The sequence below is a fragment of the Grus americana genome, chromosome 5 (assembly GCF_028858705.1).
Source record: "Grus americana isolate bGruAme1 chromosome 5, bGruAme1.mat, whole genome shotgun sequence".
Taxonomy (NCBI): Eukaryota; Metazoa; Chordata; class Aves; order Gruiformes; family Gruidae; genus Grus; species Grus americana.
Window position 1 is genome coordinate 13220582 of NC_072856.1, and position 24891 is coordinate 13245472.

At 42.4% G+C, this 24891-nt stretch overlaps 3 protein-coding genes and 2 non-coding genes across 22 annotated transcripts in view; all 5 read left to right on the forward strand.

Moving 5' to 3' along the window:
• Window positions 1-4411, forward strand: part of DENND2B (DENN domain containing 2B) — a 180683-nt gene extending 176272 nt beyond the window's left edge. For all 8 annotated transcript variants that reach the window (XM_054826884.1, XM_054826883.1, XM_054826885.1 and 5 more), the window contains 4 exons: window positions 196-307; window positions 1314-1553; window positions 3150-3236; window positions 3649-4411. In XM_054826884.1, coding sequence (XP_054682859.1) covers window positions 196-307; window positions 1314-1553; window positions 3150-3236; window positions 3649-3683 — 474 coding nt within the window. In that variant the 3' untranslated portion in view covers window positions 3684-4411. The remainder of the gene's footprint in view (window positions 1-195; window positions 308-1313; window positions 1554-3149; window positions 3237-3648) is intronic.
• A 2284-nt stretch (window positions 4412-6695) lies between these two features.
• RPL27A (ribosomal protein L27a) lies at window positions 6696-10602 on the forward strand. The gene is made up of 5 exons (XM_054826901.1): window positions 6696-6847; window positions 7176-7239; window positions 7747-7822; window positions 8651-8825; window positions 9962-10602. Exons 1-5 carry the CDS (start codon window positions 6845-6847, stop codon window positions 10088-10090), a joined length of 447 nt encoding a protein of 148 aa, XP_054682876.1. The 5' UTR covers window positions 6696-6844; the 3' UTR covers window positions 10091-10602.
• On the forward strand, window positions 8201-8332 carry LOC129207728 (small nucleolar RNA SNORA3/SNORA45 family). Its single transcript, XR_008577532.1, has one exon. It is a non-coding gene; the product is annotated as a small nucleolar RNA SNORA3/SNORA45 family (small nucleolar RNA).
• On the forward strand, window positions 9171-9302 carry LOC129207715 (small nucleolar RNA SNORA3/SNORA45 family). Its single transcript, XR_008577520.1, has one exon. It is a non-coding gene; the product is annotated as a small nucleolar RNA SNORA3/SNORA45 family (small nucleolar RNA).
• Window positions 10465-24891, forward strand: part of TRIM66 (tripartite motif containing 66) — a 64735-nt gene continuing 50308 nt past the window's right edge. For 8 of the 11 annotated variants that reach the window (XR_008577293.1, XR_008577297.1, XR_008577299.1 and 5 more), the window contains exons 1-2: window positions 13595-13944; window positions 24712-24815. Coding sequence is in view for 4 of the 11 variants with exons in the window: in XM_054826876.1 (XP_054682851.1) it covers window positions 13725-13944; window positions 24712-24815 (324 nt within the window). In the remaining 7 variants the exon portion in view is untranslated. Of the gene's footprint in view, window positions 10602-12705; window positions 13046-13594; window positions 13945-24711; window positions 24816-24891 lie in introns of those variants that run through there. The other 3 variants (XM_054826878.1, XM_054826879.1, XM_054826880.1) reach the window with 1 other exon arrangement.

Below are 24891 nucleotides of genomic sequence, written 5' to 3' on the forward strand. Positions count from 1 at the left end.
ATTAAGAGTGACAAGAAATTTTGTTTAGAAATACATGATAGTTGCACATAGATTTTCATTGTTTTGTTTATGTAGGCATGACAGTAGCAGATACAAAATGCTTTTCTCCTGAATTTTAAACCTTGCAATAGTATTCACTGTAGTTGCTGCACAGATTAATGTGATCTAAAGATTTAATTTCCCCCCCCCCGTCAGATGGATGATGAAGACACACTATTACCTAGAAAATTGCAAGCCGCTCTGGAGCAGGCTCTAGAGAGAAAGAGCGAACTGATAAATCAGGATTCAGACAGTGATTCAGATGATGGTAAGTTCATTTGGAAACAGGGACTTGTATAAACAACATGTAGGTAGCATTGTGACTTTCCACCCAAGAGAAAGAAAGATGGGAATTTAGTACTCAAATACTTTTTGTGACATCAAAGATACTCTCTGAACGCACAGGGAGTGGGACTGATAGCATCAACCCAGAGTAAAACATTGTCAGCGATCTATTTTAATTTCGTTGTAAATGACATGCACTCCCATGAGTACCTCTAAACCTTTACTCAAACAGAGGTTTGCAGTTAACTTGGCCCTAATTCAATCCAGATAACTATACGTGCTCAGGGGTGTGTCTGAGGTCGGAGTTGCTCTTGGCGCTTGGTATATTCAGGGGAGAGAAGCAGGTACCTCCAGGAAATAATTTCAGTGCAAGAGGGGCTGAGTTGCCTCTGAAGGTTCATATTTCTCTCCAGCAATTATAAAAACAGCCCAGGGTGAATTTAAATGCCTGTGGTTAAAAGGTATGAAACAGGCCCCTATTCAGTTTTTGAAATTTATTTCTGCTCGTCTGTACTTTACATATGTAAAACTCTTTTAACATCTCAAAAATGATGAAAACCTGAATTCTACAACATACCCTTTTTTGATCAGTTCTTGGTAAAGGCTTATTATCCCCAGAGCAAACATTTTAATTCTGAGTCATTCAGAAACTTCTCAAGAAAACTTAACTCAAGAGTTAAAATACGAGGTATAATTTTTATGAAGCACCCACTAAATTTTTAATTTTCTGAGCTGTTTCCTGAGGATTTGTATTTCTCATTGACTCTTGGTTATGAAACACCAGTTGTGCAGACTGGCACTCTTGGTTATAAAGTTGTTGCCCTATCTGATGTATATCCAGGGCTGCCAGGAGGTGGTACCACTCCTTTCAGTAATTAGCGTGACATCACTAAACTGCTAGATAATGGAACCTGGCCCCATGCAGATGACAATGCTAAGAGCTCTGGTAGCAGCTGATTTTGGTGTCTTATTGCCACCTTATTTTGCAGAATGTAACACCCTGAACGGATTAGTGTCTGAGGTTTTTATCCGATTCTTTGTGGAGACAGTTGGCCATTATTCCCTGTTCCTAACCCAGAACGAAAAAGGAGAGCGTGCCTTCCAAAGGGAGGCTTTCCGTAAATCTGTGGCCTCCAAGAGTATCCGCCGCTTCTTGGAAGTCTTTATGGAATCCCAAATGTTTGCTGGCTTCATCCAGGACAGAGAGCTGAGAAAATGCAGGGCAAAAGGTAAGGGTAGTTTTCTCTCCTGGTGCATGGGTTACTCATTTTTTTGCACAGGTCCCATGGCTGGCGTCTCTGTCTACTGCCATAGCTCAGCAAATTTGGACAAATCTCCCGAAAAACATTGTCCGCTTCTTGCGGGCCTAGATGGCGGCAGTGGTGGTGATAACACTAAGGCTATAAACAGAAGAATATTCACATCTGAGCCTTAAATCACTCAAAGGCAAAACTGGGAACGATGCTGTGAAGGGCGCAGCCATCCCTGATGGGAAACCACTCCAGAGCTGGCCTGCCGGTGCTCCTGGGGGAAAACGTGGAAGCACTTGCCAGAGAAAGCCCAGCTAGCCTGGAGGGTAAAGTATAGAAAGACATTGGGCTGTTGGAGTGAGTCCAGAGGAGGCCACAAAGATGATCCGAGGGCTGGAGCACCTCTCCTATGAGAACAGGCTGAGAGAGTTGGGGTTGTTCAGCCTGGAGAAGAGAAGGCTCCGGGGAGAGAGACCTAATTGTGTCCTTCCAGTACCCGAAGGGCCTACAGGAAAGCTGGAGAGGGACTGTTTACAAGGGCATGGAGTGATAGGACGGGGGTAATGGGTTTAAGCTGAAGGAGGGTCGATTTAGATGAGATGTTAGAAAGAAATTCTTTACTGTTAGAGTGGTGAGGCACTGGAACAGGTTGCCCAGAGAGGTTGTGGAGGCCCCATCCCTGGAAGTGGTTAAGACCAGGCTGGATGAGGCTTTGGGCAACGTGGTCTAGTGGAGGGTGTGCCTGCCCATGGCAGGGGGGTTGGAATTGGGTGATCTTTGAGGTCCCCTCCAACCCAAACCATTCTATGATTCCATAACTCTACGATTTGAACTGAGGTCGCTGCCCGCGGCTCTCCGAGCCAGGCCCCGCCCCTGCCCGGGGGCTGCCGGCGCGTTCCGGCCGCGGGGCGGGGCGGGCGCCCGTGGCACTGTGGCGCCGCCTATGGGAGCCGCGCGGAGACCGGCGGGAGTCGTGGCCGGTTCCGGCTGACAGCCCCGCCCGCCCCGGTGCCGCAGGGCGGAAGGGGGTCTGCAGCCGTGACCGTGTCTGGCGAGGGCAGGAGAGCGGGAGGCGCAGCGCAGCGGCCCGGTGCGCTCCGGCCTTGCTGGGGCGGCGGTGGATCCGCTTCCCGGGCTGCAGCCGCAGAGCGGAGGCGCGCGCGCAGTGCCGGCTGCCGGTAGTCCCGCTCGGTTGCGGCGCGCACGGCGGCCCGGTGCCGGCATGTCCCGGAGCCGGCATGTCCCGGAGCGGAGGCGGGGCGGCGGGGAGCGCGGCTGATCCGAGGGCGGGCGGAGCAGGCCGCTGGCCCGGGAGAGGGCCCCGCTGCGGGGCTGGCGGGAGCGCAGGCCGCTATCACCCCCGCGCTTTTCTGGCCCCGAATCCGTTCCTTCATGTAACGTCTGGGGCTCCCGGTGCCGCATGAAACTGAATAGCCCCTTACTGGCAGTAACGCCCTGTAACAGCAGAGAGGCAAAGGACCGTAAGAGGAAAAGGTTGGGAGAGCACAAAGGGGCCGGGGACAGGGGTTCAGCTGGGCACAGCTCACCCCAGCTGGGTTTCTCCCTCTTCTGCAGGTCTCTTCGAGCAGAGGGTTGAACAGTATTTGGAAGAGCTTCCAGACACAGAACAAAGTGGAGTAAACAAGTTTCTGCGAGGCCTTGGTGAGGAAAATCTTTGGAAGTATTTCTGAAATTAATTTTCATGGTGTTTTTTTTTAATTTAAAAAAGCCCTACCTGAGGTGAAATCAGATAATTAGCTAGTTTCAGTACATGATGGGAAATATCAAAAGGAAAACAGTGAAAGCGTATGTAAAGCTGAAAAAACAGATTTAACGATGATCCTTGCTAACACTTTCATTTTCACTTGGAGGGGACACCAAACCATAGTGGAGGGCAAAAAAAGGAAGGCGACTGACCACTGAGGGTTCTGTTAGTTGGCTGTCCCTGCTGGTGTTAAATAGAAGAGTTACTGTACAGCAATTAGATCACAAATTAGACCCATTCGCTAAGTAACTATTGATTTGCCTTTGGCTTTTCCATCTATGCTAGAGACTGATGGTGTGCTCTCTTTAGGAAACAAAATGAAGTTCCTTCACAAGAAGAACTAACTCCTTTCTGCTGAAATACCAACCCAAAGACTATTTATGACGCTGCGTGTGAGAGACCTGCAGTGTTTCAGAGCTGGGTGCGGGAGGAGAGCAGAGCAAGCTGACCGCAGCTTTTAAGTGATGACTGATGCCGTTAGACAGTGTGCCAGATGATGGCTCCCTTATGTATTTGGATAGAATTTGTACATAATGTGCTGTAAGCTTTTGTAACTGATTTTGTAATGAGCAAGAAAACTGTGGTAAATATTTGTATATTCCTGAGAATAACAGGTGCTTTTTTTTCCTGTAGTATGAATTGAGTTATGCTCAGTGCAAATCTGAATAGCTGACTGTGCAGCTGACTGTCTCAGCAGAACCACTGACTTCGGGATGTTTGTGAGCGACACTGATGCCTGGATACTGCGGGGATGAATGAACTGTGGTACGTGGGAGAGGTTGTATGCATGGCCGCTGCTTTCATGTGGCAGAGTTTGTTTTTTGTTTTTTTTCTTTTTAATTAATTTTAAAAGAAAGAAATAACAAAGTAACTTGATAATAAGGTACTTGGTTCACAATACAAAACTTCCACTTGGTTTGAACTCTGGTCAGTAAACTACTTGTAATACATTCTGCACTAAGACTGCTAAGCCTGAGGAGATCTCAGTTCTTTGACATGCAAGCTGCAATGAGTAGGTACAGTACATCCTTTCCTAATGTATGTATGGTTTCTAATAAAGTCTGTAAATACACCTGTTTGTTTATATTCATTGCAAACCTCTGCAGTTTCTGATGTTGAGTAGGTACAAAACCAGAGTAAATTTCCTGTGATTTTTAATGAATTTGTAATTAAAATATAAAATGGTTATTACAAGCCTGTCATTTAGTAGGTTTGCTGTCTCATGACATATAGTTTGATTTTTCATCAATGTCTTTCACTAGGGCCAAGACAAGGCATTTTATACCCCTGTTCTGTTAATTTTATCCTAACAGAAGCAGCTCTTAAAACTTTTTTCTTTGCATGGGTTAGCAGCAAATTATTTTTTGTCAGTGTGAGTATACTGCTCCTGAACTGTGATATTTTCAGGTTGGTTTTGTGTTACCTTGGTTAGATGATCAGAATAGAATATGAGCAGCTTGGAGCAGACAGAGCCTTCGCCTAAATTTATGATGAGCTATTTCATGAGGGTTTGCTTTTCTTTTGCATTAGCTGCAGTCTGTTTAGGTGGTGTTTGCGTTTGAGCAAAGGCTGTTTGGCAGGACAGGAATGGTTAGCTGGCCACCGGCCTTCTGCAGAGCAGTGAATTAACATTCATTTCTGATCTGGTTACTCATGTTGAGATTCTATAAGGTTTTTCTTAGTCTGAAGAAGAAAATGTAAAATACTTGAATATATTTGCAAATCTGACAGCTAAGAAAATTAGCTAAAGCTTCTTTTAAAAAGAAAAAACCCACACTGTATTTTTCTTCATTTGCAGCGTGATTTCTTTAGTTAGAATGGCTCTGAGGCTTGCGCAATTCCTAACCTGACAGTGGTTCTGGTTTGCTGTCAGCCTCACAGAATAAAATCGAGGGATTATTCACTAAAAAGGTGAAGTCGTTTCCTTTTTCCTTACCTCCCTCACACAAAAGCTTGTTAAGTGTACATGAAATGTCTGTAAAATATCAAGTGCTTTTGATGCAATGGAAATGTAATCACAAATGTTAATTTCCATCAGTTTTCCTCTGTGATATGCTGTAAGTTCCAGAATGACTTGTAGATGTAGTTCTTCAGAGCAGAAGGAGTAACTTCACTTGTACAGGTGGATTCTGACTATTTTATAAACAACAGCTGCTAGTAAATATATGAGGAAATACATATTCTTCTTACAAAAAAGATGGATAAAACATCACCGGCTGAAGGAAGAGCTGCAGAGAGGAGAAGAATGCAGTACAAGAATGCAGCGCTGTAAAACCCATCTCCCACACCAAAGCTGTTTTCCTCCATCTGCACTTTAAGTAGGAAGCTTTTGAACATGTTGATGGATTATATAATGTTTCAGTTATAATGTGAATCAGAGAATACCGGACAAGGTGAGATCACGTTTCAAAAAATTTTAACTACTTTCTTGATACTCAAACTATGGCTACATAAAACAATCTTAGTGTTAGCCAGAGGTCTGTGTTTGAAGGCATCAGATTAATGAAAAATAGGGAATGTGTTATTTTGCTTTCTGCATTAGTAGTTAAAACTACTAATGGTGTTCCTGAGCATGGAACATTACTAGTGCACCACTTAACTGAGAAGAAAATCCTGAACAAAAATCCAGTACTGAGACCTGTGTTTTAAATTGGTAAAGATTTGTTTAAAGCCTTATGCTATAAAATACGTAGAAAATAAGCTTAAGAGAATAGTAACTCTCCAGGAATTGTTACTCTAGTGTGGCAGATAGTTTAAGTACATACTATTTATTTTCTCATTGTTATCCATGTTTAATAAAGCGACCAAGCTTGCAAATTTTCCTAAATTCTGCTCAAAATCCTACTTTTGCTACAGATCATAGAGGGACGAGAAAGCAAGTTCTGTCTGTAATTAAGATGGACCAGCACTTAGCGCTGTCTGCCTGCTAAATTCAACCCCCTGGGAAGGGCAGTTGTTCAGAGCTAGAGTTACAGGGCAGTGAGTCCTAGCCGCAGGCGCGGGGAAGGCCCGGCAGCAAGCTGCAGCAGGTAGCTGGTGCGGTGGCAGCGGCCCAGGGACCGGTGTGTCCCCTCTGGAAGCCGCGGGTGACCGGCGAGCTGTGCTGGTGCTGCGGCCCGAGCGATCACAGGGCACGGCGGAGCGCCGCGCTTCCAGACTGCTCACACTTCAGAAACCGCCTGAAACGCTGCCGAAGCGCAAGTCGGCTCGTCCTGACTGGCTACCGGCGCCTGCCTCGCCAGGATGACTCTGCTCGCTCCCCCTCACCACCACCCTTCCCGCCGAGCGCAGCTCCCCAGCCCGTAACAGCGGGTCCCTCAGCCGGTAACGGTCGCCAACGCCGCGCAGCGGATCTCGCGAGACTCAGCCCCCGCTCCGGCCGCTTCAGCGAAGCCTCGCGAGAGCTCGGCCACGCCCCACCCGGCCCCCACTTCCGCCCCCGCCGTGCCTTTCACCGCTCTCGCGAGCGCTGCGGTCTTTCTCTTCCCTCGCGCACGCCGACAAGATGGTGGGTGCCGCCGCCGGGCCCGCGCCGGGTCGGGCTGAGGGGTCCCGCGGTGTCCCGCGGCCGCTGCCCCTCGCTCCCGCAGTGCGATGTGGCTGGGGAGTTAGCGGGGGGTGGAGGGGAGACGCTTCTCCGAGCTCGCGGCCTGTTTGGGGTGCGGTGCGGCCGCTCGGCCCTTCCCTCGGCGGGCCCGGGCCGCCATGGTGCCTGGCTGCGCGGCCGCCGAGAGGACTGCGGCCTCGGAGCAGCGCCGGCCCCGGGGGAGGCCGAGTGGTAGTCCTGCCTCTTGCTGCCCGTTTTGCTCACAGCTTCTCTTTTACCTTTCCCGCAGCCTTCCAGACTAAGGAAGACCCGAAAGCTGAGAGGACACGTTAGCCACGGCCACGGCCGCGTTGGTGAGTGGAGAGGCGGCCGCTGGTGGGCTGAGGGCCTGCAGTGAGTGCGTGCCCGTCGGTACTTCCACAGTACTGAGGGGATGCTGCCCTTCTTCACGGGTCACAGAAAAATGGGGCTGTGGGGGCAGATACCACAGTGATGGGCTACTCTGAAGTCTTGCATGTTCTTTTAGACTTCACTGGATTTATAACTTAAGTAGTGCTTAGGTAATATGTACCAGTTGTGTCACATCTTAAGCTTACAGGGCAAAGCTCTCTCCGTTGTAACTGGCCATTCCTGCCTGTTCTTGTGACCCCGCTTGTGCTAGCCCTGGTGTCTTCCTGTACCCCTGTAAGCTAGCCAGAGGCATGCTGGGGTTATTTTTAGTTGGCTCATCTTGCTGAGTTGAGATGAATGCAGAAGAGGGGGTAGAATCAGAATAATGAGCTTAAATTGACATTGAATGTACCTCTAAGCTCAAGTATTATGTATATTTTTAGTGTAACAAACTTAATTTTTCTTTTTAGGCAAACACAGGAAACATCCTGGAGGGCGTGGTAATGCTGGTGGTATGCACCATCACAGGATTAACTTTGATAAATAGTAAGCTGATATTTTAAATGTATATATTTTAAAGCAAAATGTATGTTCCTGAAGTAGAAACAATAACTTTTGTATGCGAAGAAACAAAATTCCCCGCTATTCTATGTATTTTTTCTTCTAACATGAAGTGTGGCATTATAGTTACAGTGAGCTCGTGTCTCCATTTACCCTAAAATCAAAGACCTTTTCACTTAAACCAGGTGCCTTCAAGAGTTCATTGCAGCGTTTGGTAAACTTGACCAAATTTGCTTGTTACTGTGGTCCCTGCTAAACAATGCACATAGAAAACTTTATGTAAATTCAAAACATTATGTTAAATCCAAACTCCATCCTATTTAGGTGCACACTGTAAAGGTAAGGGATGTTGTCTTCCTTATTGCCGAGACTAGAGTCACATCTGGACACTGCCTGTTGTCCTGGTGTGCTAGAGTACTCGGACAGTAACCACTAATCTATATTCACTGGCTGTGACCATTCTTGTCTCAGTCAGTCACCAGGTTAGTGACAGCACTAAAGCTCCTCAGGCAGCGCAGCCCTCCCTGGATTCACTGAGTTAGGGCGAAATACAGGGCTGGGCCAGCCTCACCGATGAGGAGGATTGAATTGGGAGTTCAAGGGAGAACAAACACTTTCAGAGAAAATAATTTTCCTTTGATTTGGATGCTAATGATTATTACACTTAAATACTACATGTGTTAATACAAAGAAAAGTATAATGTGACATTTTTATTAATCAAGAAAGATGCTTGTTTTGGTGTTAATTTGTAGTTCTGCCTGTTCAGGATGAATTGAAAGTGTGATCTAATGAGGAATGTGTTTCTTTCACAGTCACCCTGGCTACTTTGGAAAAGTAGGCATGAGACACTATCACTTGAAGAGGAACCAGAAGTTCTGTCCTACTGTCAATTTGGATAAACTGTGGACACTTGTCAGTGAACAGACAAGGCTCAATTACGCAAAAAACGAGGCTGGACTGGCCCCAGTCATTGATGTTGTGCGCTCAGTAAGTTTCTGCTCGTAATCAAACCTGCAGTTCCTGGTCATTTTATGTGTAACTTAGCTTTGCATATCCAAGTAGGAAAATGGTGAACTACAAATAAACAACAGTGCTTGAATATTTGTGAACTTCTCAGGACAAATATCTTGGCATATAAGTAGTTACGCAGTTACTTAACGCTGTTAACATTTTTTCCTGCAAGAACTTTTTCCTTGTACTTGTATGTGATTGTGGACAGGGACTTCCTTTATTTTGGAAGGTGGTGAAAGATTACTTGTTTAAAATGTTACTGAAAGCATGCGTAAAACCATGGCAGAAGTAGTCTCATTTATATAGGGTCACTTTTCCAATATCGAGACTAGAGTCACATCTTAACATGTTTGATTGTCTTGGTGTGCTATAGTTCTTGGACATAAACATCTGATCCCTATTCGCTGGCTGTGATGTCTCATGTCTCAGCCAGCCACCGAATCAGTGACACTAACTAGTCTGCCACGTGGGCATGTTTGGTGTCCCAAACTGAGATACCGTGTTGGCCGGTTACGCCACTTCTAGCAACCGATGACTTCAGCGACCGTAGTATTAAGGGACCATCTGCCATGATTGTCCTTTTAACTTAAAGGTCATGAGTGAAAGGAGGGGATTCCAGTGGTAGAGAACAGCTATTGCTGCGAAGCTTACAAAAGCTTCAGTCGTGCATTTAGGATGTGCAGAAGCATCCTCTGCTCTGTCAGAAGCACCGGGATTCCCTGCAGGTAAAGAGCACCAACCAGAAGTTGTTGGGTAGTCGATAGTCTTGGAAGTGCAGCCAACTGCTCTCTCCTCCGGAAATGTGGGGAAGGGTTGGTGACTTCTTTACGAGATTTCACAGTGTTTTCTGTATATGGAGCATCGCAAAAAACCATCCAGCTTCTAAATTACAGGAAAAGTTCAGTTTACCATTTCCACTTTTTTTCTGAACAAATGCAACTGCAGTAGGTCGTGCAGGGTATTTTTCTTTCATTGGTATTTTATATTGGAGGCAGACACTGAATGAGGTCATGGTTTTGGTTTTAACTGGTGCCTGCTAAAAGACAGGTCTGCATGTAGGAGCCTGCAAGCTGATTACAAACACTTAAATGGTTTTTTTTTAATCTTTCCAGGGTTACTACAAAGTCCTGGGCAAGGGGAAGCTGCCCAAGCAACCTGTAATTGTGAAAGCAAAGTTCTTCAGTAGAAGAGCAGAGGAGAAAATCAAAGAAGTTGGTGGTGCCTGTGTGCTGGTGGCATGAAGGCCTTTGTTTTATTCAAAAATTTTGAATAAAGACAATGTGTAAAAAAAAAAAAAAAAAAAAAAAAAAAGTGCTGGTTTACAGAAGTTTCTGATATTTTTTTTCCTGTCAGTTCCCAGACACTGTTCACACTTAAGTCTTACCTGCTTAGTTACTTCTGGCAGTTTTTGATGAGTGGTTTGACTGTTTCTCACTGTCTTCTGAGGTTGCCTGGCTGCTGCGTCCAGCGTTTGGCCTGTACCAATACATCATCCTTCTGTCTCTGTGGGGCAGCAGGGTAGGTGGCTTCTTCCTGTGTTGATCGGTTCGCTCAGCTGGTGGTCCTCCTCACATCTGGGTGAAACCTCCTGTGGTGATGGATGCTGCCGCGGCCTTGGGGAATGAAACAATGGACGTGCGGACAATGGAACGCCCTGCGGGGCAGTGCGAAGCGGGCGGTAGCGTACCAAAAATGGCTCTGGAAGGAGACGTGGTGCGGAAATTTGTTACCACTGAGCTCCGTGACCGACAGGTCCTTGTGGGGGTGGCGGAACAAACCTACTGGGGAGGCGCCGGGAGCGGCGCTGGGCAGGCCGCTCCTCGCCATGGCAATGACGTCCCGCGCCCGGCGCTACCTCGGGGAGGCCACTTCCGCTGGCGTAGGGCGGCTCACGTTCGCAGCTCGGCCGGTGGGGTCCCGCCTTAGTCCCGCCTCCCCCAGCTGTCACTCATGGCTGGGCGCAGCGGCCGTTGGGCACGCGGGGGCGCTTGCTGCCGAGGGGGCGGCTGTGGCGGCGGTTGGGCGCGCGCCGTCCCCTCACAGCGGGGGTCGGGGCGGCTGCCTGCCTGGGCCTGGGTTCTTCACGGCGGAGAGGGTTTCAGGGGCTCAGGCAGGCTCTGCTGCCCTTGGCCGCCCTGCCGTTTCTGGGGTGAAATACCGGCGGGGGGTATTTCCGAGGTGCAAGAGGGCCGAGTAATCACAAACTAACTGCATTTACCGGCTTAACAAGCTCCTGTGAGGGCCAATAGGAAACAGTCAGGATGGCTGTCCACGATGTCAAAGAAGTAAGGGATTTTCCTGTATAAAAACAGGAGAAATTAAGCCCAACTAACTTCTTAAATGTAAAACCTCATCCTTTTAATTTGTTTGGGGTATTTGTTTTTTCAAAACTGATAAACATTATGCTTTAGTAGATGGGGATATTTTTATTTTTATTTGATGTTTTCCAAATTCTTGGCAACTCACAATATTGCTAATGAAACAATTATAGACAAAACTGGAAAAGTTGATGTTACAACATTTTAAAATGCCATAATGAGCCTCATGTAGCGACATCCACATTTAATGGAGGGAAGAAGATAAAAAAAAAAAAAATCATCTGGTTAAATCTGAGGAAAAGGAGGAACACAAGAAATTGAAAGACTTGCATAGAGAGTTTACTCCTAAAACACAGAAATGATAAAGTTCTGAGAGTGTATCATTACGAACTTATCTTGTATGAAATGTGTTAATGCTTTACTGGAAGTTCCATCCTGTGGTACTGGGATGCTTCCCTTCCGTTGGTGTTGGGGTGGCCACTGCCTTCCCCAGGCCAGGAGGCAGCCCCCAGTACAAGGCCTTCCTTTCGCCCTTCTCTGGGCTGATGCACCAAAAGCCCAGCACTTTTCTTCCCATTGCAGGTGTGGCTCAGCCTGCCAGCTGCCTCCCCAGCTCTTCCTGCCTTCACCCGTTTCTGCCTTGTGTCCTGCCTCGTTACCCTCATGCACATCTCCAGATGCAATTGTTTTCTTTGTAATCACTGCTGCTGGATTTGGTGTTTCCCATCAGTGTAGCCAAATCACTGGTAGTGTAGCTGCCTGACTGCTGATTTGCATACCTGTCTCAGCAGGAAATTTTAAACACTTTTTATCATCCTCATCCTTCCCCCTCCTACCAAAAAGCTTGTATGTAGTTTCATATGTTATGCAAAAAAACATAAATTAAAATGTATGGTAACCCGCTTCTCAGTCAGCCGCAGGTTTGGCCTCTATGGTGATACAGCATTTCCCAGTATTATGCTTTGTTTGCACTGATTCTCTGTGCATGGATGCTTTGGTCCTGGGCTGTGGTTTCTCTGTCTAAACAATGTGGTAGTCTAAGACCTCAACTTCCCACTGCAGAAATTACATGTTTTTGTAGGTGCTGGTTTGTCTTCTTAGCAACAGTAGCTGCAAGAAACAATAGAGATGGAGCAAGCTGAGAAGCTGTGCTGCTCTAATGACGTTTACCTCTGAAAGATGGTTCATGAAGAGGCACTGTATAAAGTGAGCTCACATAACAAGCACTGATACAATGTTTAGTAGTTCAACCACAGGTACCACAGCTCATTTCTAAAGGGACTTCTAGTTTTGAAATTAGAATCTTAAGTTTTAGAGGTAGATTGGTATTTGTGTAATGATTTCAGTAAAGTTGGTGGATATCTACCTATTTTCATTTGATCCTGGAATGGGTCTTGGGTTTGAAATGTGATGCAGACTTTAACATATGGTCCATTCTTTTCTAAAATATTTTAAATAGCAATGACTTCAGGATGCAACACTTAAAAAATCCTGGTTGTAAATTTCTGAGACATTCTTTTTTTTTTTTTTCATTGCAGGGAAAAAAAGAAAGACCCACTTACTTACCATTTCCACTACAATCTGCCCCGAGACAGAATCCCTCAAGAGAATCTGTAGCCGTAAGATTAGAACTGCTGCTCTTCTATGCTGGAGAAATCTGAAGATTGTGGCTGCAAGTTATGTACTGCTGGTAGCAAGGACACCATGCCAAGGCAACGGGCAGTGACATGGGGCTCTGGCCCCAGGAGGTTCAGTCAGCTGGAAGGGTGATTCCAGGGGAGACGAGACTGTATTTGCTTTTTCTCCTCCGATGCAACTTGCAAAAGTTTCCCTTTGCAGGCTGGATCTGAGCAACATCTCTCAAAATCTCAGAATCAGGTATGGAACATGGTAAACTCTCAGTTTGCCTTGGGGAGCTTAGGTTGGCAGGAGGAAGACTGTCCTGCTTGCGGGAAGTTCAGGTTTGCTCTACAGTTTGATCTGTGGTCGTCTTGACAGTTGAAATTTGATTACAGCAAAGTGCATTTTATTAAATTTCTATTAAGAAGATTGGCAGAAGATGCTGTACATTTATCAAGGCAGCTTTCTAACCTGCTTTGCTGAAATGATGAATGTAGGATCAGTTATGTTTATTATTTGCTTTACATTAAAACTGTAAAATATTAAGGTGAAATTGTAAAAGCAGTTGGAGAATATTGTCATTTTTATTGCACAGTTTCAGTGCTTCTAGCAGGAAATGTACAGCGTGTGACAATTCAGCCTGGTAACAGCTTTGTAAGTAGATCAATAGAAGAGATTACTTCATTTTTTACAGAAGTTGCAAATACTATAGAGAGATAGTGGGATCATGGTTTGTAAACCTTAAACCACACTTTCCTGCACAACAATCTGCAAAGATATTCTTTTTTGTAAAGCAGGTATGTGATTTTCAGCTGCAAGGGACTTCCTCTTTCTTCACAAGGACTAAACAAATGTTGTTTCTGAGAAGGTGCATCCCGCTGTTGCCTTCTAGTTTGCGCTTGAGTGATCAAGTGTTTTGTTCAGTGAAGGGGTTGTCATGAGCCATTTTGTGACTCTTCATGTTTTTGATGTTAAACTTCAGCCAACAGAAATGGAGACCCTGGATCTGTTGAGGAATTGTTTGGTGTGCAAATGGGACCTGCGGAGGAGAGACCCCAGAATGCTGCCTTGCCTTCATTCCTTCTGTAAGGACTGTCTTCCGGATTTGATTCAAGGATATAGCTGTATTCCCACTGAGTACGAAGTTCTGTATGAAGGTAATATTTAAGAATATCTGGCTTGTGCTCTTTGTACAACAGTATTTTAAAAATAGATGGATTGAGAAGTACTTTTTGTAGCCTATTCCTTTACAGCACTACTTTAAAAGAACAAACCAGGAGACTCAAGATTTGTACGAGCAGAGGGTGGATTGGGAACACGCCTCCTTCATTATGTTTTTCATCCAACAGCAATGTTTTGAAGAGAGATGACAGTGTCAGGCAACATTTAACATTTTCCAGAATGGGCTAAGTTTCAGTTACCAAGTGTGACATGAACATTTTATTTCCTTAGCTTAATAAATGAATAAATGCTACAAGGTAGTTTCTAGGCTACATCTTTATCCAATCTTTTGGACATGTTGGACCTTTCTATGGTACTGGTTGTGGTGATAGTTTTATTCTTCCTTCTCTCCCCCTTCTGCAGTCCCCCAACACAAAAACATTCTGTTCTTTGCTCCTAACAGAGGTCATAATTATTATTATTAAAATATGTGTATTGTGGTGCACTGAAACTCTTTCTTCTGCCTCATTGTAAATGTGATTTCTCTCTATCTGAACCCTTCTGACTGTAGGAGATACTGTAACTCACCCTAAAAAGCTGAGTAAACTAGTGAGGACAAGAAGCATTTTGTGACTGTGGCTTTTGAAATCCTGAAGCTATCTGTACAGTTTTTGGTAGTGATGTTAATAGAAAATACAAAACTTTTTTTGAATAAGACAGGACTTAGGTCACAGGATACAGTCATTTTAACTGAATGAGTCTTAATTGCCATGGGGAAGCATTCCAGAATCATTACTAATTTATAAGAAGAGCAAAGGCATGTAGATTGCTTGTGTTTTCACAGGCTTTGAACTTTAGATGAATAAGGGGCATCATTCATTATCTCTTCCATAACAGATTTTAGAAACATGTAGAAAGAGAAGATACCTTCCCTGAGGTGATGGTAATCTGAATTGACAAGGTAACATAAACTAGACAAGTTCAGGTTTGAGAACAAATGGAAACAGTGTAAGGAGATCACTGTTGAAAGGCTAGCAAAATGCAAAAGATAAAGCAAAAAGAATAACTTAATAGCAAAGGAGAAAGGCTATTCATGCAAAGGGTACAGACAGAAAAATATATAAAGGTAGGAGAAGACAACAAAGAGAGCAAAGCAGTCATTTCAAGTAAATGTATCCTTAAAATTTTAAATGCCCAGTCATGGTGGGCTTAAAGTCTGAGGAACCTACTTTACAATAAAATGCTGCTGAAAACAACTACTCCATCACTTTTTATGTATCCTCATTTGACAACTAAGCCATTCCTCTCTCCTCCTTGTTTCTGTTTGCCAAGTGGAAAAGTGAATCTATACCACTTGGTGATCTTGGATGAAGTGCAGCTAGAGGTTCTCATGAGTTGTTAAAAGATTATTTATTTAAGCTCCTGAGTGGATCGGGAGTTATTTGTCTATAGCAAATTGGAATAAATACTGGTTTATTTCTGTATTCTGGAAGTTTCTCTGTTTACTTCCTCATTCCCTTGTAGATAGGGAACTTCTGTAGGAAAGAGCAAGATTAGAGAAAAGAAATAATGAATGATGACCCAGTAAATGAAGTGAGACACCAGGTGCAGAGACTCAGTTAATATATGAGCAAGGAGAGCAGCAAAACCAAAACATCTGTGTCTTATTTAAGTCAATGACTGAAACTGCAACCATGATAGGTCAGTCAGGATAAATTTGTGAAGTCTGCTGATGGTATGATGCTAAATGTTGCTTATTTTATCTGCACTGATTGGTTAGTTACGGGCAGCATAATACCAACTCAATTTTCAGTGTTATCTTTGAGTATGATCATATATAAGTGCTAAAGATAAACTGTAAATACAAATGCTTAAATCATTTTAGCTGAGTGAACATGAAATATTGCCTGTAAGAAAAGTGTGTTCCTTACTCACTATGAATTCTTTAAGCAAAATATAAGAATGGAAAAAGTGAATGTATTTCCAAGTGAAGTCAACCTGACATTTGCTACAAAAGCATACTTGAATTTGTGGTTTTTCAGTATGCTTTGCTATAAATAGTAATATACTAACACAAAGCTCTTTTCTAGTTTATTGTGGTTAGTATTAAGATTGCCAAGAAGATGGAGGTAAGTGGTCCTGATATTTGATGAGTGTTGATGTTGGAAACTTACTCTTATACTGCATGTGTTTAAGATGACTCCTGAAAGAAAGCTTTGAGATAGCCAGAGCTCTTATGGAAAAGCTGCATACACATCAGAGTTTATTCAAAGCTGTGAGAACTAAGAGTTTGGAAGTAATTTGAGTAGAAAATGAAAATTAACTTTGCGAGTTTGGCTCCTACATATGCTTCTTACGTGAAGGGGACTTTAAGTTTTTCAGTCTTTCTTTTCTTTTTCTGCAGACTACTGTCACTTTCCTTTTTTTTATTCCCTGTCTTCATGTAATAGAGAATCCACATTCTTTTCCTCTGCAGATCTGCATGTTGTGTGCTTCCAGTCTGTTTAGTACACAGGAAGGAATAACTTTAAAGAGATGGATTGGGTAAGAAAGAGAGAGAGAAAATTCCTCCATCTCCTGAGATGGAAATTTCTCAGATAAGGACTTTCTCAGGCTCCTATCTGTGTGAATTGCCACCCACAGTACAATATGAAAACATACAAAATTGGTTCTTGCACAGTGCTTTGGCTTCTTGTGTCTGGCTCTTTCTCACTGAGTTCTGAATATATTCAAAATCAGCTTCATCCAGGTTCCTGTGCTTATCCCTCCTTTCTGAATTGGAGATGGGTGCCAAAATAAATTACCCTTTATCTGCAAATCTTCCTCTCCATAAGATGTTCAATGCTTTACATTGTTTTAGTGCTTTAAATATCACCAACATATTAATTTCAAAAGTAGTTGAATGGGGACCATTGTTGTGAGAAGTTCATTTTTTTGCATGACTGTCTCAGCTCGAGGGTTGGGTTTTATTTTTTTTCCTTAAAAAAAAAAATCACAGGTAATCACTGCTCAGTCACAATTTAGACCCCTGAGAACAAGGCAAATCAGGAAAGATGTACTGGAACAGTTTCCAGATTTCTGCTAACTGATATGAAGCCCTGGTATTATTTACATTATGTGACTGAATTGGGTAATTTGTCTAACATGTAAGTTCCACTTTATGTTTGTAAAATGTGATTAGTAGCTGCCCAGCTTTGTAAATTGCTTTGGGAAGTGGTAGATTTAATTGTATCGAGTTTTTGTATTGAACTTATGTGTTGAACTATTTTTTCTGAAATTCTGTTTTAATAATGTGCTTTGCCCTTTTGTACTTCTTTAGGTTGGATAAAAACATCATGGAAAATGACCACATAATTTCTATCCACATTCTGTGTATGGCAAAAACTGTCCACATCTGCATTATGTTAGTTTCCCACCTGCAAGAGAGGGTCTGAGATCCCCACTTAAATGCCAAGAAATGTAACAGGTTTATGCATTACAGAAATGCCCACTGGTCGGATAAAACTAAGAGAAACCAGACTATTAAAGAGAACAACTGTGACTTCAACTGTTGACAGATGTCCACTTGCTGCATTTTATTATTTCCAGCTGAAAATACACAGTTTACTTTAGCTTGTAAGATAGGTGCTATGTATAACTATAGATCCCTAATTGTGAACACTTGTTAGGGAGGCATATCCAAAACTCAGCCAAGTATTGGTCACACTTGTGTTTTATGTGTTCAGCGATATCTTCAAGGGGGTTTATTTCAAGAAAAGGATTGAGCTCTAGGACTCCTCTGGCTCTAGGCTCATTTTCAGTATGATGTTTTGGCATAAGAAGTATGGTGTACTGGCTTCAGGAGACTCCAGGTGTCGACACACAGTGCCTTATCTTGTACCAAGTCTGTATGTTCAAAAAAAAAAAAAAAAAGCAAGCACATCCACAGAGTTCCTTAAACCATATTTAGGCTTATAGTGGAGTACAGTTTGACTGCCTTGGTGTTACAGCTGTTATATCTCCAGGACCCAAATAATCTTGTTTTGATGCAATCATGTAAGGCAAGTGATGCAATGCATTACATCTATTAATTCTGAAGGAGAATACCCATTTGCTTTAATTAGATCCACTTTACACCAACTACATGTTTTATTTCTAAAAAGGAAAGTTGAAAGGTAATTCTAAAGAGGGAAATTGTTCATAATGTATGTATTTAGTCATCTTCAAATGGATTTAAAGTTACTCAGCCCTTCTCACTGTTGTTCAGTTGCCAGATCCAAAAGGCAAGTGAAACAATGGGGGGGGGGGGGTAGTTATATAAATATGAAGCTGTAGAGTGGGAGGTTGTCTTCAGAACTGTTTCCTATAACCTATAATTGGGTCTCCAAGGAAGTGTAAATTATGCCTGCAGCTTGAGCTGTAGCTGTAGCTAATGCTCTCTGAGAATAATTATTCTGATGGTTGTTGGAGGAAAAAGAGTGGAGGAATAGATGCAACATGTGGACAGCAAGTATAAATGTGGTGTGTATGATAGCTCCACTGTTTATTTCTTTATGCTAATCAATTCTCATGATAATAATAGGATAATTATCTGCATTGATTTATTCCTGAGACAACCAGCTTGAGGGTTCTTTCTATTTAAACCTGACCAGACTGGAAGACCTTGAAACAAAACTACAAGCTGTGGCTTTTGATGCTCAAAAGGTCTTTGTACTCAGTTTCCATACGTGGTGAAGAGGTTACAGTTTGCTCTTTCAGAGATGATTGCTGCAAGTTATCCACAGCTCTGTCTGTAGAAATTAGATTGCTACAATATAGGTGGAGTAAAAACTTGAGAGCACTCAGAAATTTGTTTGTTCTTTGCTTGTGCTTCTGCTCCTGCAAAGGAACACTCTGTATGAGGGTCACTACCTTGATGTCTGCTTACTATTCCCTGTGTCTGATGCAGCATGGCAAATTTCATTAACAGAAATGAAAGTGTTGTGGGCTGTGAGATGTGACCTGTGGGGAACTAGGGCTTGAACTGTATATGGCAGAACCTTGTTGTTTTCCTCAAAGCTGGTTTTGGATATCCCAGGCGTGGAGTCAGAGTGTCCAGACTGGGTATCTGTGTCTGACTACTGGATCCACTACCTTTTCACTTCCATTTTCCCCAACCCACTGTCTAGTTACTATTCCTGATGGGAGTGTGAGAGTAGAAATAAACATGTGGCTTATAAAAAAAGGGCTGTAAACCAATTAAGCTAAGTAAACATCTGCTGCTGAAGCTTTTCAGGCCTCAGATGTGTGCATATAAACATAATGCATATGTATGTCTGTACACGTCACTTACTAGTGCTGGTGGCTTTTGTGGTGGTGGTCAGGTGCATTAGCCTACTATAGGTGGTAGTTCAAGGAGTAGTGAAGTTCTGGAAGGATGTAGGTGTAGGAATATTCCTCTACATCCCTCATGTGATGAAACTTCGTGGGAGTCTGTTTAATACAATGTGGTCTTCAGTGATTGCTCAGTACTAGATGATAACTCGAATACACTGAGAATAGCTTATATGTGGTTTATCCTGCATATAATTCTGAAATGGTGTTTTGTTCTGCATATCACAGTGAAATGAGTCTTAAATCCAATATTAGGATCCTTACTAGCCTTTCTAAATTCATGGTCATCTCTTTAGCAGTGAAATGTGATGTCATAAATAATGATTTCAAATGATAAACAGCAGGAGGTAATGAACTTCTGAAAATAATTTATGCAAATGTTCCTACCTCCTTCCCACTGATATTATTTCCATGCAAAAATGGAGCATGTCAACAGCTCTCTCAGCTTTTTGCTACTTCTAGAGGTTTTGATAACAATAATGGACTTAATTTGGACATCACAATTGCACCATAGCTGAATTTGGCTCCTGATCTCTTAATATGTAAACTGTTTGAATCCTGTAATTCCATGTTGAATTGCTATTTAGATCCAGAAATTGCATCATTCTCATACGTACAAACAGTGAGTCTCTAGGGCTTCTGACTACTCTTCCCTTCACCCACAGTGCTGTAATAATGATATATTTAAATGAGCTGTCTGTAAAGTACAGGTTCTTAAAACAAATGTTGTTTAGAGGCAGTGATAAGGTAGGAAGGCAAGAACAATATTTAAGTAATGGTCTGTAAAAGTGGGAGTGAATGGCGTTGTAAGACCTGCTGCTACCTGAATCTGGAAAAGCTCTTCTCTTTCCTTCTGCACACTTGCTCCAGGTTACTCTGAGGACCCAGAGAAGACCCAGGCAAGAAGGGAAGTAGCATGCTGCTATTCATTCTCACTATGGGATTTTTATTCCACTGGTACAGGAAAATTACAACCAAGGCAAGTTAACAGAGGCCTGAATGAATCTGAGAGGCAAGAGGGGGAAAAATATGCACCTCATAGTGGTCCAGTATGTCTTTCTACCCAGCTGATTTGTCAGCGTTTCTGGCTGAAGAAGGGGGAGAAGGCCCAGATAGTCTGCAAGAAATGTAGTGACTTCAATCTGCAGTATGGCAAAGCCTGATCCCAGGGAGCATGCTGTGTGTGCAGTTCTGCTTAATAACCACCCACTCCCGACACAAGTGACTTTGTGTGTAGATCTCTAAGTGACTGTTTATCCAGAGGACAGGTAAGGGGTTTCTAGGAAATTGTATTTCACTGGTTATGTGCACTCTGAGCACGAGCACAGTGTAGTGCAGTCACTTTGTATTGTTGAAGTAGCTGCTGCTTGTGGCTATTTGTAAATATGTAAGTAAGGTTTGCTTAATTTCAGGGTAATTGCTTCACAAACTGTTCTATAGTGTATTTATAATACCAAGCTATCATAGCTTCAGAGATCATACTTGTTCAGCTAATTGTGCTTCTTATTTGATTCTTTTTCCATTTGATAAAAATCTGTGCTCCCTGGAAATGCCCAGCCTTTTTCAATATAAATTTCCAAAACAATCTATCACATTCAGGGAATCCCTCTTTTAGCAAGATGCAAATCCATCTCCTGTGCTTTTAACAAAGTCTTAAATGTAGAATTCAGTATTAGGACAGGCAAGAAGATGCTTACTGATTAGTCCACCTATGAGTAGGAGACTACTTCCAATACACTATTGCCATGGTGTCCACATTATTTTTCCTGTTAACTGTTATGCTCTTTGTTTTGATTTTTTTTTTTATTAAGCTGAGGGCTATACTTGTCTTATGTTCATCTCAAGGGAGTTTTAGATTTGAAATCATAATTCACAGTTACTTGGATATTTAAGACACACTTTAACATTTACACAATGAAAGCTGTACTTGACAGTCTGTGGTAGTGAGTCTAAGACAAAGTTCTGACCTGTATGTGTGTGACTCGATCCATGTGTGTATCTGGAACAACACTGATTTCAGTAGTATAACTTGGATCTAAAACCTGGGAAAAAATTGTCCCATGGCATCCAGGACATCACTTTTAGATATCCCCTAAAATTAATCAGTAGTAATGTCATCTACATCCAAAATCATGACTGTTCCATATTTCTTAATACCACTGCATTTCTCTCTCTCTCTCTCTCTCTCTCTATATATATATATATATATAAGGAAGCTTTTGTACAGAACAGAAATCCATGCATGATATATGTTTTCTTAGGGTGAAAATTATTGACATTTTCTTTAAATACATTTTAAATCATTAAAAAGACAGTCTTACCCATTGTCAAATTAATGCATTCTTTATACAATGTATTTTATACTTCACTGGTTTCTAACAAATTAGCAGAATTTAAAGTTCACATGAACGTGCCTAAGGCCACAGGCATGCCATTAAATATCATCCAATTGGTAGAATTCGATTTAACATTCTGCACTAACTGAATAGTGTTGGGATGTAATAAAATAGTAACTTCAATATTAACTTTTTCTACCTTACATGGTGTGTAGACAGAAGTTGTCCTTGCTATGGGAATGTCCTGAGCACTGCTTTTGTTTTGCGGTAAGCAGCTGCTCCCAGCAATGTTTTGTGTAAGACTGTGCTCCCCCATATGGCAAGTAGATGAAAGAATAACTGTGAGAGTCATGGATTTCTTATTTCAGAAAGTAACCTGTTGATAACTTCCCCTTTGGTCAATTTGCGTCATATTATATAGTCTCAGTATGGAGGTTTTTTCTCTGTATTAGCCAGATCAAGAACTGGCACTGCTTGGGCAATGCTGTTATGGGAGTAAGAAACTGGATCACAGTCTCAAAGGGCTAGAGGCGATTCCCTGTAAAGTCAGTAGATGGTTTCCTATCGACTGCACCGAGAATTAGAGCAGGTCCTGTGAGATTTATTTGAGAAGCTGCTTGCAAAGTAGGTATTTTGCTTCCTAGCTTATCAATCAAAATGTATCTGTCTTTTTATTTCTGCTGCTGTTATAACTCTGGTGCTCTGTAAGGTGCTCACAGGAAAACTCGAAAACTGTTTCACCTTCTAGGAATTAGCACTACAATTCACTGGTGCTTGTAGTGTGCACCATTTACAAGGAGTAGGAGGGCACTGTCTGTATAACACATCTTGTCTTAGGTACTGCAGCACTACTACTGTTTTTACATTTCTCTAGAGAACTGAGCTGTTAACGAATATCTAAAAGACACACCACACCATAATTTGGGAAAGCATGGAGACGTTTCAGTGTGACTAATAGAAAACATTCTCTTGTCCTAGGATGTAACATGAAGGTCATTAGCTACAAATACTGTAGGTAAATAAGATACCTTTTCAGCTGTGCCCCCTAATATAAGGGATGCAAAGTAGAGGCAGGGTTTAAAAGACCTCCACAGTTTTCTGCCATTGCAGGCATCTTTATCAGACAATTTTTTAGCCTCTTTGTAACTGCTGTCACCAGAACACACTTAAACAAGACTCAAGTTACATGCCCAGAAGATGAGCAAAGCGTTGGCAATTGCTTGCATTGCCCTTTCCCTGGGGTGACTTGTAGCTGAGTAGCACAGGCACCTGTGGATACTACCTGTTCCTTCTCACATCTGCATGAAAACTTAGTGTTGTATGAAATGCACAGTTGAACAAGTGTGAGGTGGATCATAGTCTGCCACTTGGACCCCCAAATCACAGTTCTATTGTAAATGCAACCTTGGAAAATAGGAAACAATATACTTTTGCTTTTATAACAAGATTTAGGCTAAAAAAGACCTAAACCTCATGGAAGCAGTTCTTAGTAAGATGTCCTCTTCAAAGGAGGTGTAACAGAACTCAAAGTTTCTTCAAAACATTTATGAATGAAAGTGAACATATTCAGACATCTGAGCGCATAGTGCTTTTGTCAGAAGTGGTAACGTAGGAAGGGTTTGGGGTTTGTGTGTGTCTGTCAATGTAAAGTGCTGCTGTTAAAATAGTATCCCAGTTCTGAAAATGGGAGACATTCAGGGTTAGAATTGTGCCCTTGGCCAGGGACTGCAGGAGCTGTGTCCCAAGGGCAGGTAATACTAAGCAACTGGAAAACATGAGAGTTTCTGATAACTGTCTAATGCAGAGAGTAATAAACATCTTAAGCTTTAATTAATTCACAGGCCACTCTCCTTATTAAAAAATAATTTTAGTTAAGGAAAAGAGCATATTGAACATTGTCAGTCCAGTAGAAAGTTGTCATTGATCTTGCTTTCACAATCTTGCTTTAAGTGAGTTTGCATCGTTTAGTCATGGAAAATACTGCTGTTAGTTATCATAAACAGATCACTTGGCAAGGTGAGCATAGCACTGAAATTCTGTTCTCAACAGAATGGAAAAACCTAGATAAAAAAAGACTTGATAAGATAAGGTAAAAATAGACTGACACACCAGTACCATCTCTAAAGGACTGGATTCACGTCTACAGTAGTTTACAGAAATGTGGTCAGAAACATGCACACTCCTTTTAAAAAAAAACCAAACAAACAAAAACCAAACAAAAAACCCCAAAAAGCAAACCCAAACAAAACCAACCCAACACACTAGACCTTCTAGAAAAATGTAAGTCCTAGGCCAAGAAGTCTAGGAATGAAATAGCAGAGGCGCAAAAATGTGGGCATACAGTTATGGACACCTTCTTGAACTTTAGTTCTCAGCTCAGGCAAACACTAAGATTCATCCCAGTTGCGCTCAGTAGCTAATGAAGTTGGAGCCCGGTTTTGCAGCTCATGCTGCTCTCTTTGCTTTGCGTTGCTTTGGGGGTGATCATGTTTTGCCACCTGTGGATTTGTTGTAGTAGATGGTTTCCAATTCTGACTTCTATTTATGAAACTTTTTTTTTTTATACTTTACCTTTATTCTGACCTGGTGCTTCAGCATGTTACTCCTCTTTCACTTCACTTGGATAGCATGCTGCACTGGAAACTGTGTTTTATGCTTTGATATACCTCTGGTAATGTAAAGCTGGTCTAGAAGTGCTGTGGCAAGTATCAGAAAGCATGAGTAGATCTGTAACAAGGGAATACAGTTTAAAGTGCAGCTCAGTTCTTATCAAAGCTGTGAGCCTTAATGAATTCATGAGAATTTGGACATACAGATATCATTGATAAATACTGAAATAAGTCAGTTGAACCATAGTGTATTTCTAGGGATTTTGTTACTTTGTTTTTCTTTCCTATGTATTAAACTAGGTCTAGCCACAAGTAACTTATGGCTTGAAGAATGCCTTAGTTTCCTGTAACTAAGTGTATCTGTGTGCTAAGTGTGGTTTATATAATTTCCTGGTTCACATGGCTGGTGTGCATTGCTTTATTTGTGGTGGTTTTTTTTTTTTTTTTTTTTTTTTTTTAAATTCAGGTATCCTTTCCTGCCCTGTGTGCAAACAGACCTGCTTTGCAAGGGATGTAGTTGAAAACTTCTTTCTCAAGGACTTTCCCACTGGTAATTCAGCTATGGCAAAGGTAAGTGAAAACCACTAAGTTGTGAGTTGTTGAAACGCAGCCAGATGAACACTGTTTCAAAACAGAGCAAACCTTG